This window comes from Schistosoma mansoni, assembly GCF_000237925.1.
Source record: "Schistosoma mansoni, WGS project CABG00000000 data, supercontig 0263, strain Puerto Rico, whole genome shotgun sequence".
NCBI lineage: Eukaryota > Metazoa > Platyhelminthes > Trematoda > Strigeidida > Schistosomatidae > Schistosoma > Schistosoma mansoni.
In genome coordinates, this window is record NW_017386126.1 from 23046 (window position 1) to 37059 (window position 14014).

Below are 14014 nucleotides of genomic sequence, written 5' to 3' on the forward strand. Positions count from 1 at the left end.
GAGAGAAGACACGAGTAACAGAGAAACCCTTTACTGCAAGGATCAGTTTTGTACAGAAAATCGTAGGTATTTATAGATGTTTGCTTAAGTTGAATCAACATCCTAATTCAGCCAATCCAATTAACGACATATATTGCTACTGACCAATGGTAGCGTGCCACGTTGGAACTCCAGAATGTTCTGTCGAACTCTGATTGGTTGGGACTCTTTTTGAGCCTCTGTTGGAGTTCGCTGGAAGCCGACTTAACATGAACAGCAATGTTCGTGCTGTCCTGGAGAACATTTGATCAACTCTCATCATAATTTATTGGTCTAAAATATTTTCGTTGCAGGCTGGTCACATATGTCGAACAGAGCACTTAACTATTAGACTACTCGGTCGGGGTTCGATAGTATATCAAATCTAACTTCATTCAGTACCAAAAACTGTGGTACAATCTTTTAACCTTCTTGATGAAATTGTATCAATACCAAACTAGTTGAGCCCAAACAGTGACGACTTCACAATGGGAAATTACCAATTTATTTCAAAGTAAACCAATGTAGTCAATAATTCACGAATATCGCCAACACATTTCACAAACCTAAACATCTAAAATATTTTGTAAAAAACGACTACTGATCCTTCAATAAAATATGGAATATTTAGTCAACGAGAGTGACTGCCTACAATTCGAAGGACCGTTTTGTTTTGCTCAAACTGAATATATGTGGAAATGCAACCATAAACTGACTCACGCGAATCGACATTTATTTTCTAGTCAATTTCATCTCGTATTTTATAAAACACTGGAATGAATAAGGATACATATTTCGCAACTGTCATTAGATAATACAAAGTCGAGTGAGTCCACCAAAATACTTGAGTTTCAGCAAGATTTAGCTGTAAATCTGTAGTAAACATAAGTTAGTTACAATTTCATGAAACACTGTTAAATCGCTTTAGCTTACGTAAACACATCAGTCGTAATTACCACATCAATGTTATATACGATAATCGGTTCTTTCGATGGTCGGAATAAAAGTGAAGTATTGTAGCCAAACTGGCCCGATTGAACTTGTTCTAGTATTTCGAAAAATTTATGTACATATAGACATCTTAGCGAAAGTAAGGATATAAGGAAAATCCCAAAAAGAAGTTAGCTAATTCTGTCGTATGACAAAGGTAAAATTATTCAACTGTTTTCCCTTGCCTTTAATTAATAACATCACTATCACGAGGATTTCGAAATATCACCAAATCGTTCCACATATAAATTACTTTGATGTTCAATAAAATTAAGAATCCATTTACTGGTTCGTTTCTGGCTAGGGTGAAGTCATTCAACAGCTTTTATGAAGCGAATTGACATTATTTGGCCAGTCAATGTTTTGTACCGTACTCGTAATTTTTGCATTTTGGTTATTATCGACTTATAAACAAAGGGGAAAGCAAGACTCTCCGATACAATACAGCATGCATCAATCGAATTACACTTGACGGAGAAGCTGTGGAGAATGTGAAAACCTTTACATATCTGGGCAGCATCATCGAATAACACGGTGGATCTGATGCAGATGCGAAGGTGCGGACCGGCAAAGCAAGAGCAGCATACCTACAACTGAAGAACATCTGGAAATCAAAACAATTGTCAACCAACACCAAGATCAGAATTTCCAATACAAATGTCAAGACAGTTCTTCTCTATGGGGCAGAGATGTGGAGAACTACGAAAGCCATTATCCAGAAGATACGGGTATTTATTAACAGTTGTCTACGCAAAATACTTCAGATCCGTTGGCCAGACACTATCAGCGACAAATTACTGTGGGAGAGAACAAACCAGATTTCATTGGAGGAAGAAATCAGGAAGAAGCGATGGAAGTGGATGGAACACACTGAGGAAATCATCCAAAAGCGTCACATGGCAAGCCCTCACATGGGATCACGAAGACCAAATGAGAGTAGGAAGACCAAAGAACACATTACGTCGAGAAATGGAGATAGACATGAAAAGAATAAACAAAAGTTGAATAGAACTAGAAAGGAAGGCCCCGGACAGAGTGGGTTGGAGAATGCTGGTCGGCGTCTTATGCTCCATTGGGAGTAACAGGCGTAAGTAAGTAAGTAGGTATTATCGACTAACGTAATTCTAAATTTTCCAAGTTCATCATTTGTTCATAAAAATAAATATGCTTTTTATGATAATAAATTAGTGAATGGTATTAATATGAATAGTTAATCAATCCTGTCGTTAAAGTCGAGGAATTCATGACTCAGGAAGAAAACTTCTATTTCATCCGAAACCTCGAAATCTACGGCAAAAACGGTTGGGATCTCATAAATTTTATTGTAAAATTAGAAAAAACAAAAAACCATATGTTACATATTACATTCAGAAAATAAAAAAGAAGAAAAGATAACTGATGAGATCATTGTATTTTAAGTGCTCGAATTTCATTGACAGCGAAATCACGTCTGTGAAACAGATTTAATGAAAAATATTAAAATATAATTAATATATTGATGAATTTATCTTAAAAGTACTTTTTTAAAAGAATAAAAAACGATAATGAACATTGAAAAAAACGTTGAAACAATGACGACAATGACGACTAGGTCAAATCTCGCGAGGCGGGATCGTGGATACGCACTGCTGAGGAGTCCCATAATAGAACGAAACGGCCATCCAGTGCTTCCAGGTTTTCCAGGGTGGTCTATCTTCAATTGACTTATGATTTCAACTATGAAATTACTGAAATCTCCACAAAACCCCTTCTGATCTAAATCATAAATGTTTTTTAATGATAGCACAACTACTTAGAAACAATAAGTAGTTTTCCTGTTGATATCCGAATGGATCATTAACAGGAAAATTATTATGGAAATATAATAAAAAATCAGACTTATTGAGTGATCATTCTTTTCATTAGATGGAACTCTATAGAAGAAATTAATCAGAGACGATAGAATGAAACTTTATTCAAAATCAAAGTTATTTGAAACATATTAATAAAAGAACAAAGTCAAAATAAACATAACACACTTATGGACAAATTATGACCGCATTATAATTCAATACAATTTTAATTTAGTATTGTCGTTCCATTACATACTATTGAGCATGAACTAGAACGACACAAGGTATATCTAACAGTGAAATAATTTCAGAAGGGGTTTTGTGGAGATTTCAGTATTTTCATAGTTAAAAGCATGAGTCAATTGAAGCTAGACCACCAGGGAAAACGTGGAAGCACTGGACGGCCAGTTCGTCCTATTGTGGGACTCCTCAGCAGTGCGCATCCACGATCCTGCACTCGCGAGATTCGAACCTAGGACCCACCAGTCTCGCATCAGAGCACTTAATCGATAGACCACTGAGACGGCAGGCCACTGAGACGGCAGGCATCCATGGTGTTAATGTCTAACTTCAACCAATCCACGAAATTGAACAACCGTTCACCAATGGTCTTCAGTGAGTTCCTATCTCACAACAGACGTGGTTGAACAACACTCGTCACTGCTTCTCAGTAGAACTCCAGGAAGTACCTCTTGAAGTCAGTCACTAGTGAGCATATTATTATTATTATTATTATTATTACCAGAAGGGGAGTCCCACAAAAGGACGAAACGGCCGTCCAGTGCTTCCAGATGCGTTCTATGTGATGTTAACGTAGGTTAGAACCACAGAGTCAATATTGCTGTAATTAAGTGTAAGGTCCTAAAAGAGAGTGGTAAGTCGATGAATAATACGCTTACTTTATTCAATGCTTACACAGATAATGAATAATGAATAGAATTGTAGTAGGTTGGAAGACGGTTAAGAAGCTCAAAAAAAATTCTTATCAGTCCATGAAGTTACTAACTATTTGATTGAGCTATGTCATAGGTTGGAATTTTCATAATCTGAATGATAATGTATCAATGTACCAGAAAAGTATTTAACGAATACCTTGTTCGTTTTAAAAGACACAGATACAAAGCAACATTGATTGATTCCCCTACTTTTACGAATTCAACTATGTTAAATCAGCTAATTTAGTATTGAATGATGCCGTAAAATCAAAGAAATAGATTGAAGATATCTGTTTTAACGTGAGTTCCTTCGCATTCATTAAGTATCTCAAAGAAGTCACTTTTGCAATAATGGCTTTTCAATACATAAAGAATCAAAATCAAAAATGTTCGAAATTGATAAGTTAACACGAAAGATTTTCGATAAATAGAAAGTCATTATGCCTCCTTATATATGTATACAATATTAAACCTTAGAGATAAACTACTTCTGACCTCGTGTGCAGTAAGACGCCAATTAGAACTATTCCAATAATAATGGACTTCTTCAACCTGGAAAACCGCAAACATATTGTAAACAAAAGCATAACAAACAAAAGGCGAACTGCTCTATTGCTTGTGATTGATGTTTTAGAATAACAGGAAACTAGACAACGTTAATAACATTATCAGAAGGGGTTTTGTGGAGATTTAGTATTTTCATAGTTGAAAGCGTGAGTCAATTGAAGCTAGACCACCAGGGAAAGCCTGGAAGGTCGTTTCGTCATATTTTCTATCGGTTAAGTGCTCATGCACGAGACTGGTAGGTCCTGGGTTCGAATCTCGTGAGGCGAGGTCGTGGATGCTCACTGATGTGGAATCCCACAATAGAACGAAACGGCCGTCCAGTGCTTCCACATTTTCCCTGGTGGTCTAGCTTCAATTGACTCACGCTTTCAACATTAATAACGCTGAGAAAAAAAAGACTGATAGGTTTTTCTTGGTTAGATTACAATAGTTGAAATATTTATCGGCTACCTGAGATTAACCTCAAAGCTTAAAAAAATATACACTATTCCCGACCGTTGCTGCTACCTTGACGTGGTGGTCGGGCTTGCCTATCGTAATGAACCAATCGAGCTATACTGGCTGGAACAATTGTTCCTCAAGGTCCTATCATGCCATTAAGACCACTTCTAACCCAATTTCCTTTTCAGGTACCTCTAGAAGAACCCTTCCACGGTATGGGTAACCGGGAAGTGATAACTGCTCTCATACCTCTAACAGCACTTAAGACCACTGGACTGAGTAGGTGATTTATTCAAGAAAATATTTTGTTCCACACTTGTTAAAATCAAGATCAGTTTACTTAGATCATTTGTAATCTACAATTTTTCTCAATATAAAAATTAAAATCTTTGAACTGATAAGAAAATAATTTTGAACTCACTCGATCCAAATTTAAAAGTCTACAGATCTGTAAACTACGCGTGAAATAATCACGCAAAGAACTGTAAGATATCGATGTTAAATAGGCAAACAAATTATGATATTCTTTCTCTAATTGAATAGCTCCAAACTATTTTGAACAAAAAGAAAAAAGATTGAATAGAATTCAATATGAAAAAAGTAAAAGGCATAGGACATAAATGAACATCAAAATGGAAATATCCCATAGTAACAAGAAATGAACTTACTCTACTGAATGATTTCCTTTGAATAAATTGATCAAGTTGATGCAAAATTTCGTTTATGAGAATCAATACAAACCGATCGTTATTCTCAATTGATAAGACAGACTATAATGAGGGTAAGAACAAAAGAAACAAACAGTTCATTTGATAATAATAAATAGCTGCTCATTATTGTACATTTTAATTAAAACATCTACGAAAATCCTTCGGAAGCACATACAGATTCAGTTTGGAAAAGACAAGAGGCTTGATGGCCTGAGTGAGTCCTGGCAATGATGGTCTCTCAGCTGATTATTCAACGTCATGACTTTTATCATACAGAAAAAAACTACGATCACGAAAGGTAATACTGATTAGAAGATATTGGATAGAAATTATAAGCAACAAAATAATAAGAACTATGTACATATCCTTTAAAGTCAGTGAAAACTACTGAGTCTTTCAAAGTTCTGTATTTTACATATAGATATACATCACTTTATACTATAAAGTGAATGATCAAGATAACGCCGAAATTATAAAATCAATAAACTTAAAGATGATAGCTAAAAGTGTATGGAATGAATTCGGTAGATATTTTGCTGTTATATCCCGAAGAGAATTATGAGTGGTACCTTTTGGATCAATACCATGTGTGTATTTTTTTATTGTATAATTGTTAAGTAACTAAACTATTCATATTCATGTTCCTTTTATTATGAGCTTTATTTTGACCTATGAACTATTATTATACGATTTACCTTTCTTGAGTTAGACCCTGTCTACCAAATAGTATATCCCTTATTTACAGCCACAATTGACTGAATCTTGTATAAATGTTATTTTCTATTTTATGGTACGATGTAGTCTGTTTGATTGGTATATAAACTCAGTATGTTTGAAATATATACCGCTGAGGCTGAGATTGGTGTTCTGGACTTAACTGGCTGGGCTAGGCAGAAAGCAGGACCAATAAGTACTCTAGACTGCTTGTAAGGGTTTCGTGTGTCATTGGTCCAATCGATAAGTCACTGCTCTCCAATTGGCGGAATCATCACGTCATAAATTAATCGGGGCACAAACCACAAAATGTAACAAATGGAGTTTACGGGTTATAACAGTTGCCCATATCGTAAGTGCTGAAAATCCTATTCTTCAATTCATCTAGTATCATAGATAAGCGCTTTGGAGCAATAAAGTAGAACAAAATAAAAGCTTCAGTTAATGCGAATGTGGTAAACATATCTCTTTATTAAACAAAACACAAAAAAATAATCTAGTTATGAAATCATGAAAGCTGTATTTGAAAAAATTAAATAGTTGTCAAGAGAGTCAGTCAGCTATAACGTAGGACTAGGCACATTTATGTTTCACTCCAAGTTGTCAAGAAAGCAATCATGTGGTCAACGAGCACGTTAGTCAGTCACATAATTTAGTTATAATCCGGTTTTCCAGCGTTATTATTATTATCATCAAGTATTCTTGTAAAAACAATAGACGTGCAACAAAACGATTTATATGAATTTGCGTATTCACAAATTATATAGCTACAGTTACATAAACAGTATGATTATAAAAAATAACTAAAGTATCAAACTTTAATACCCTAAATGGTTTAAGAAAATCCTCTGTATGAGCTATACATGATTCAATCCATCTATCATTAGCAGCGAAAACATCTAAATCCTCCTGAAATAAAAGTAAAAAATAAACAGAAGAAATAATATCATGAAAAATGGTTTCACCAAATAAATATTGTTATTTTCATACTTCAAATCATGAGTCAATTGAAGCTAGACCACCATGAAAAACCTGGAAGCACTGGACGGCCGTTTCGTTCTATTATGGGACTCCTCAGCAGTGCGCGTACACGATCCCGCACTCGCGAGATTATTATGAATATTATTATGGATATGATTAAATAAGAAATAATAAAATTCATGTCATCGAAAATCTAAATAAAGACCCCTATCAATTTTTTTCATTATAGGAATCGCACATGTGACACAAGCTTCTTGATCAGTCATCGTGATGTGAGTTGAAACTGTCCCTAGGTTAGGGTTAGAGTTATAAACTGATATTCAAGTTGATGACATAAGTATCAATATTTTTTTCAGTAGATAATACAGAAAATGACAAAAATGGCCAAGGTAGTATATCAGACCAGACAACATAAATCACGAGCAGGAATATTGTGTGATAAATTGGCAGGTACTCATAAGTAATATACTTGGAATAACTGCATAAATATCACAGGCCTCGTCATTGGTACATAACCACAGGAACCTCATTCATATTCACTAGGTAAGAGTCTACATCTCTTTTCAACTCATAACTGTTAGCAATTTATCAGGTTATTGTAAAATCGCCATAAAAATTCTAGAATTGAAGCGATTTTCATCATTAGTTCAGATTTTCTTCTACATATAATTCCCTGAAACGAAGTAAATTTACAAACTGAAAAGAATTAATACCATTTTATTAGACTGAAGCCAGGTTATCATCACTTGTCAAAGAAAAAATGTTTGTAAATAGGCTAGGGACTAGTGAATCTGTACGTCAAAGACAGTGAATTAAGATTTCCAGGCAGAGAAACGGAAATATACAGTCGGTACTATTCTACTAGAAACTCAATGATAGTAGTTATGTAGTGAACAGAACACCTGCTACAGCCAACGCCTCCCCGCCAGAACACTCCACTCGACGACACCTCTCCGCACCAGACTGCCCCAACCAACACCTCAACTCCAGACCCGCAGCGGCGTTCCCCTCCTGGTTAGCAGCGACACCAAATGTAGTGAACAAAACACCGGTTGGGGATAATCGAATGTATTTAGACACAAATTACAGACTATCTCACTAAATTCTGATAACCATATAGCAAGCAGTTTAATTTGCAAAATAACCATCAATTGTCTCAATCTTCACTGTTCCTTCTGTAAATATCAACCCATCTTCTTTAATTTTATTGTTTGTGCACTTTCCCACCAATCGCGCTTCGTTTCAGTTCTTTCCTTATCGGTCTTCTGCCAAAATACATTCTATGTCTAACCATCACCATATACTACTTATATGGATATAAGTGGACGACACTACTGTTATATGTTGGCTACGTAAGTAAAACCAATATTTCCCTTAGTAACTATAACCTATGTTCAAGATCGAAACACCAAAGCTACAAGACCGTAACAGTCTAAAGACTTTCAAAACACTGGTAGAGTAGTAAAAAAATAACACATGACAAAGTATTCTACTATTCAAAAATTCCACACTATCATGAAGTACTAGTAAAAAAGATAACTATGATGTAAGAACAAATAAAAAGGACGTTGTCTAAAGCGGTAGTTAACTGATTAAGGGATTTGGTTTTCAGCAATTACGTTCTAATTCTGAGTTCCGCCCCACAAAACTCAGTCTGGGTAACTAGGTCGTATCAGACACTTGAATTATGATTGGAAATCAAGTATCCAGTAGTGAGTTAATGACGTTTGAACGTCATAACAACTAATCCCAATTTAACAAACACTAAATGAGCTATATGCATTTATCTGATAATAGCCATTACAGTTTACTACTCAAATCTTAGACAAGCTAAGCTTTAAAAATACCTTGAAGGTGTTGTCTTACATATGTAAGGGTAAAAAATAAGCCGAAAAAACAATTAAGTCAAGTCAATACGAACCACTGTAATCTGGTATGAAAAACCACATTAAGCATTAGTAATAATAAGTTTACTGTATTGATAAAGGAAACTTTTATTTTTCGTCACTTGGAAAGGAAGTATATAAGGATAAATAGATCATGGTGATTACAGGAAAAAAATAGAACTAAATAATGCTTCACACTCTTACCTCAAGTAAGTCATATTTCAATGACTTGAAAACATTTAACAATGTTTTTACTTGACTTTGAATAACACTAGTTGAAAGATGCTCGAAGGCAGAATCAAGTAATGCTTGAAGTTGATCTGAGATAGAAACTTTAATTCCGTGATACACATCTTACATGAGATGGAAAAAAGCTTGTAAAAATTAATCCAACAGAGACAACAAGCAAAAATGGGAATTGTAAGGAATGAAATTATAATCACAAGGGGTTTTGCGGAGATTTCAGCATTTTCCATAGTTGAAATCATGAGTCAATTGAAGCTAGACCACCATGGAAAACCTGGACGGCCGTTTCGTCCTATTATGGGACTCCTCAGCAGGGCGCGTCCACGATCCTGCACTCGCGAGATCCGAAACCAGAACCTACTAGTCTCGCGCCAAAGCATTCAACCGAGACTAGTGGGTCCTGGGTTCGAATCTCGCGAGTGCAGGATCGTGGATGGTTGCAGTATTTTAATTCGTAACAGTGTTGTTTAAAATAGAAAAGATTAGGCTCGACAAAATGTGGATCCATGGGATAAAATATTACCAAGGTAATAGGGAAACATAGGACCTGATGAAAGACGAAGAGTGAACGCACCTGGGTCAGTCGATGAGAACGATTCTGAACCATTTCACCCAGTAATTAACAACTAGCTACGACAATCTCACGGATCCCTGTAGTTAAGTGTACAGTACAGTCAAACTTCATAAACTGATTCTAAATTTTCAAGCATGCTCAAAATACGAAAGTAATGAGGAATCTACTTAGAAAAAAGGGAGAGCAAGTTCATATTACAGTAATTTAACTAGAAAAGTGAACTCTTCATCCTCACTCTTGACATAACCCGACCGTTGCTGCTACCTTGATGTGGTGGTCGGGCTTGCCTATTGTGATGAACCAATCAAGCTATACTAGTTGAAACAATCGTTCCTCAAGATCCTACCATGCCAGACTGGTCGGTTGAAGAGCGGTAAGACTAAAAGCAGCAAGCCAAACGTCCAAAATCGTTCTGCTGACTGTACAGAGGTGTGACAGCGGTAAGGTGTTTCCTTCAAACAACCAGCGTAACAGCGATGCTGCCTTCCCACAAGGAGGGGTAGGGTTAGAAAAGATCGACCCTAAAAATGTACACCTCGCCTTATCCCACGGATATCCGTCTCCGGCGGTAAGGTCCTTTGAAGAACGGAGCTAATACGTCAAAAAGCCCCCACAAAAATGCCGTGCGTGACCGGTCTCAAGCAGTTGTCCCTTGGGCTCTGCGGTCACGCTCCCAGGTCGTTAAGACCAACATTAATCCAACTTCCTTTTCAGGTCCCTCAAGAAATATCCTTCCACGGTGTGGGCAGCCGGGAAGTGATATTATCCCTCATACCCGTAACTAATTCTAAACAATCATCACTGAATTGTTCTAAGTCTTCTATATCGATTTTCAAGTGATCTGCATTTTATGTAAACTCTTCACAACTATAATTATCACACGATCCATTTTATTCTGTTTCCGAACTTCATTTAATTACTCCCTCACTCCCATATGTTTTGAATTCCATTTTTAAACGACCTCACACCTGTTTAGTTACAGATATACATATACAGAGTTATTATTTTTATTAATCGTAGTCATTTTAATTCTTTCCCATCAATGACAATTGTTTCACATTGTCATACCTCAATATTACATTTCAATACATATATAGTCGTAAGCAGCAGATGGGAAACCACGAAATTTGGGTTCATACTATTCTGACTTAATTGTTCATCTGGCTTTATTCAAATTCGTGATCGGAACCAACTTCATGAGACCAGTTAAACATGTTGTCCGAAAACACATTTTTACCAAAAACCGATATATCGGTTCAAGATTGACTAAACACTCAAAAAACTAATGTTAGATAGATATTAAATTTCGAGAACTATTCTCTAGTGAATCACTACATATATTTGTATTACGTACTTATTAGATATTTAGTTTATTGAATCTTTATTATTGAACCAATTATAAACTTCCTTTAACACGAACGTTGCTGCTACCTTGACGACAAGACTGGAAGCAGCAAACCCAAGGTCCGAAGGCGAAGTAGTACTGCCGACTGTACAGAAGTGAGACGGCAGTAAGGTGTTTCCTTCAGACAATCAGCATGGCAGCGATGCTGCCTTCCCACAAGGAGGGGTAGGGTTAGAAAAGGTCGACCCTAAAAATGCACACCTCGCCTTATCCCACGGATATCCGTCTCCGGCGGTAAGGTCCTTTGAAAAACAGAGCTAACACGTCAGAAATCCCCCACAAAAAGGCAGTTTTTTCTGGGGCACTGCGGTCACTCTCAGGTCGTTAAGACCAACGGTAACCCAACTTCCTTTTCAGGTACCTCAGGAAATACCCTTTCACGGTGTGGGCAGCCCTCATACCCGTAACTGCGCACAAGACCAAGTTGGTCACATTCAAATCCTTCCTATACCTCCTGATAACGCGTCTCCACGACTAACCCTTCTCACGTCCTTTTATCACCTCGCACCGCTAGGGCAAACGATTCGAGTACACGGAACGTTATTCCTGGTCTCCTGAAACGATGCCCTAAACTGCATGTAGGAACTTTTAACGTCCGAACATTGTGACAAATAGGACAACAGGCCTCCTTAGCTAGGACTTTAGAATCTCGCACCATCGATGTATGTTGCGTCTCCGAAACGCGCATACAAGATCTGAGTAGCGTCATTCATTTGACTTCACCATATCAAAATAAAGAACCATCTCAATACACGCTTTGTGTATCTGGAAGCCATGATGCTGCTTCCCGTGGCCTCGCTGGAGTAGGTATGGCATTAAGTCCTAGGGCAGAACTAGCTCTTTTAGACTGGATCCCAGTAGACAGTCGTTTGTGCGCTGTCCGACTAAACGGGACAGTAAGTACTCAGAAAGATAGGGACACTCGTCGTTGCCTCTTCGTCGTCTCTGCCTACTCTTCCACTGACTGCAGCTCAGATGATATAAAAGATGTTTTTACAGAAAACTTTCCGACCTTCTCCGAAAAGATAGGCGCTCTGATGTAGTAATACTGGCTGGTGACTTTAATGCTCAAGTAGGTAAACTAAGCGAAAGACACCTGGATGGATCTTATGGTGTCGTGGCGGAAAGAACAGAAAATGGTGACCGTCTGTTGCAGTTATGCCCAGACAACCGCCTGTTTCTTTCAAATACTAACTTTAAGCACAAGGAAAAACATATTTTGACATGGCGACCCCCGAATTTGTCCCAGCGTTGGACCCAATTAGATCACATCGCTATCAGCCACCGATGGAGGAGCTCGATAGAAGGCTGTCGCTCATTCTGGAGCACATGTTTAGATTCAGATCATGCTCTAGTGCGAGCACGTATCTGTCTGCGTCTTACTGGACGTAGGAAAGACACTGCAGGGAAGCCTCTAAGGGTTCTACATAATGATAGGCAAGCTAAGAATATATTTCAGGAACAACTAGAAACACAGTTAGGCAGCCATGAATAAATAAATGTCGAGAACGGAGTTGGATGAAGAACGCTAGTTGGCAGCTTATGATCCTCGACGTGAAGTAACAAGCGTAAGTAAGTCTTAAACTTCACAGGTGTAGAACGCGTGTATTTGTCATAACCCGTTATAAATATTCAATCCAACCTAGCTAAATAAAACTGAATATATTTGAATTAGTTATATATCAGATCGTACTATTAAATATAAACCTATAAGTTACAGCCATTGTAGTCTAATCAAAAATGGAAGCGACTATTTATTGTTTCACTAAATGATAAATGGGAATATGCATAGAAACACAAGATGTAAATTATTAAACACTTAAAATCATAGAAAAAGTTAAAAACATACATTAAGTTTCTGTGAATTGATTTCTTGATTTTGATAAAGTAAATTTAATTCACTTTCAAGATGATTAACAAGAGACAGTAAATTCTTTTGAGATGCTTCAATACTATTAAGAGTAACTAGAAAATGATATCTTGCAAGTGCATTAGGTCCAATCATATTAAATGATGATACTGTTGAAACATTGACAATGGATGAAGAAGAACTAAGTGAACCAGCTAAGGTGAACGATTAGATGAAAGAAAATTGCATAAGAAGAGATTTGACAGTATGTTTATCATAGAAAATTAATTTGACTATAATTTTAAACTAATTATAAAATTGTGGGATTCGATTCACCAAAACACTGACTAACTTTATTAGCAACGACTTAAAGCAATACAAGCAACACCCCTATTTGAAGTGAAATGATACAAGAGGCATTCTGATGAATGTGAAAAGCTCTTAACTGTCACGTATATACCTACATTTCTTAGACATGTTCTACAAGAAGAATTGGGAAATCTGAATATCAAATCAACTGCAGAAATGTGGAGTAAGATATGAAAGTGATAAATAACTATCATAAAGTATTTACTATCAAGCTTATGCATTTGACATTTTAGTCAAATTTATCAATGATCTGCTAACCAAGATAGGTGGGTCAAATACGAAACATGAAGGTTTTATAATATTTTTTGTAAAGTTTTCAGGTATACAAGTCCATGACCTGTATTTCATTACTAATAACAGATCATGGAGACCACATATCAAAAGGCACTGATTAATTTATTCTGAATATCAGCAACAGTAAAATGTTAAAACAAATGGGAAGAAACGTGTATTGTGGATTCCACCATTAATCAAACGAAGACACGATTCCCGTGATT

At 36.6% G+C, this 14014-nt stretch overlaps 3 protein-coding genes across 3 annotated transcripts; all 3 read right to left on the minus strand.

Moving 5' to 3' along the window:
* Positions 1-4213: 4213 nt before the first annotated feature.
* Smp_186830 (Conserved oligomeric Golgi complex component 4,putative) lies at positions 4214-7116 on the minus strand (the record flags this gene model as incomplete). The annotated part of the gene is made up of 4 exons (XM_018792492.1): positions 4214-4327; positions 5205-5333; positions 5452-5553; positions 7033-7116. Coding segments are annotated over 4 exons (429 nt in total), but the record flags the coding sequence as incomplete, so codon positions are not given.
* A 2209-nt stretch (positions 7117-9325) lies between these two features.
* Smp_186260 (hypothetical protein) lies at positions 9326-9427 on the minus strand (the record flags this gene model as incomplete). Its single annotated transcript, XM_018792493.1, has 1 exon — positions 9326-9427. One exon carries the CDS (start codon positions 9425-9427, stop codon positions 9326-9328), a length of 102 nt encoding a protein of 33 aa, XP_018644561.1.
* Positions 9428-13157: 3730 nt separating this feature from the next.
* Positions 13158-13363, minus strand: Smp_184340 (hypothetical protein; the record flags this gene model as incomplete). The annotated part of the gene is made up of 1 exon (XM_018792494.1): positions 13158-13363. A coding segment is annotated over one exon (206 nt), but the record flags the coding sequence as incomplete, so codon positions are not given.
* Between the last annotated feature and the right edge of the window lie 651 nt (positions 13364-14014).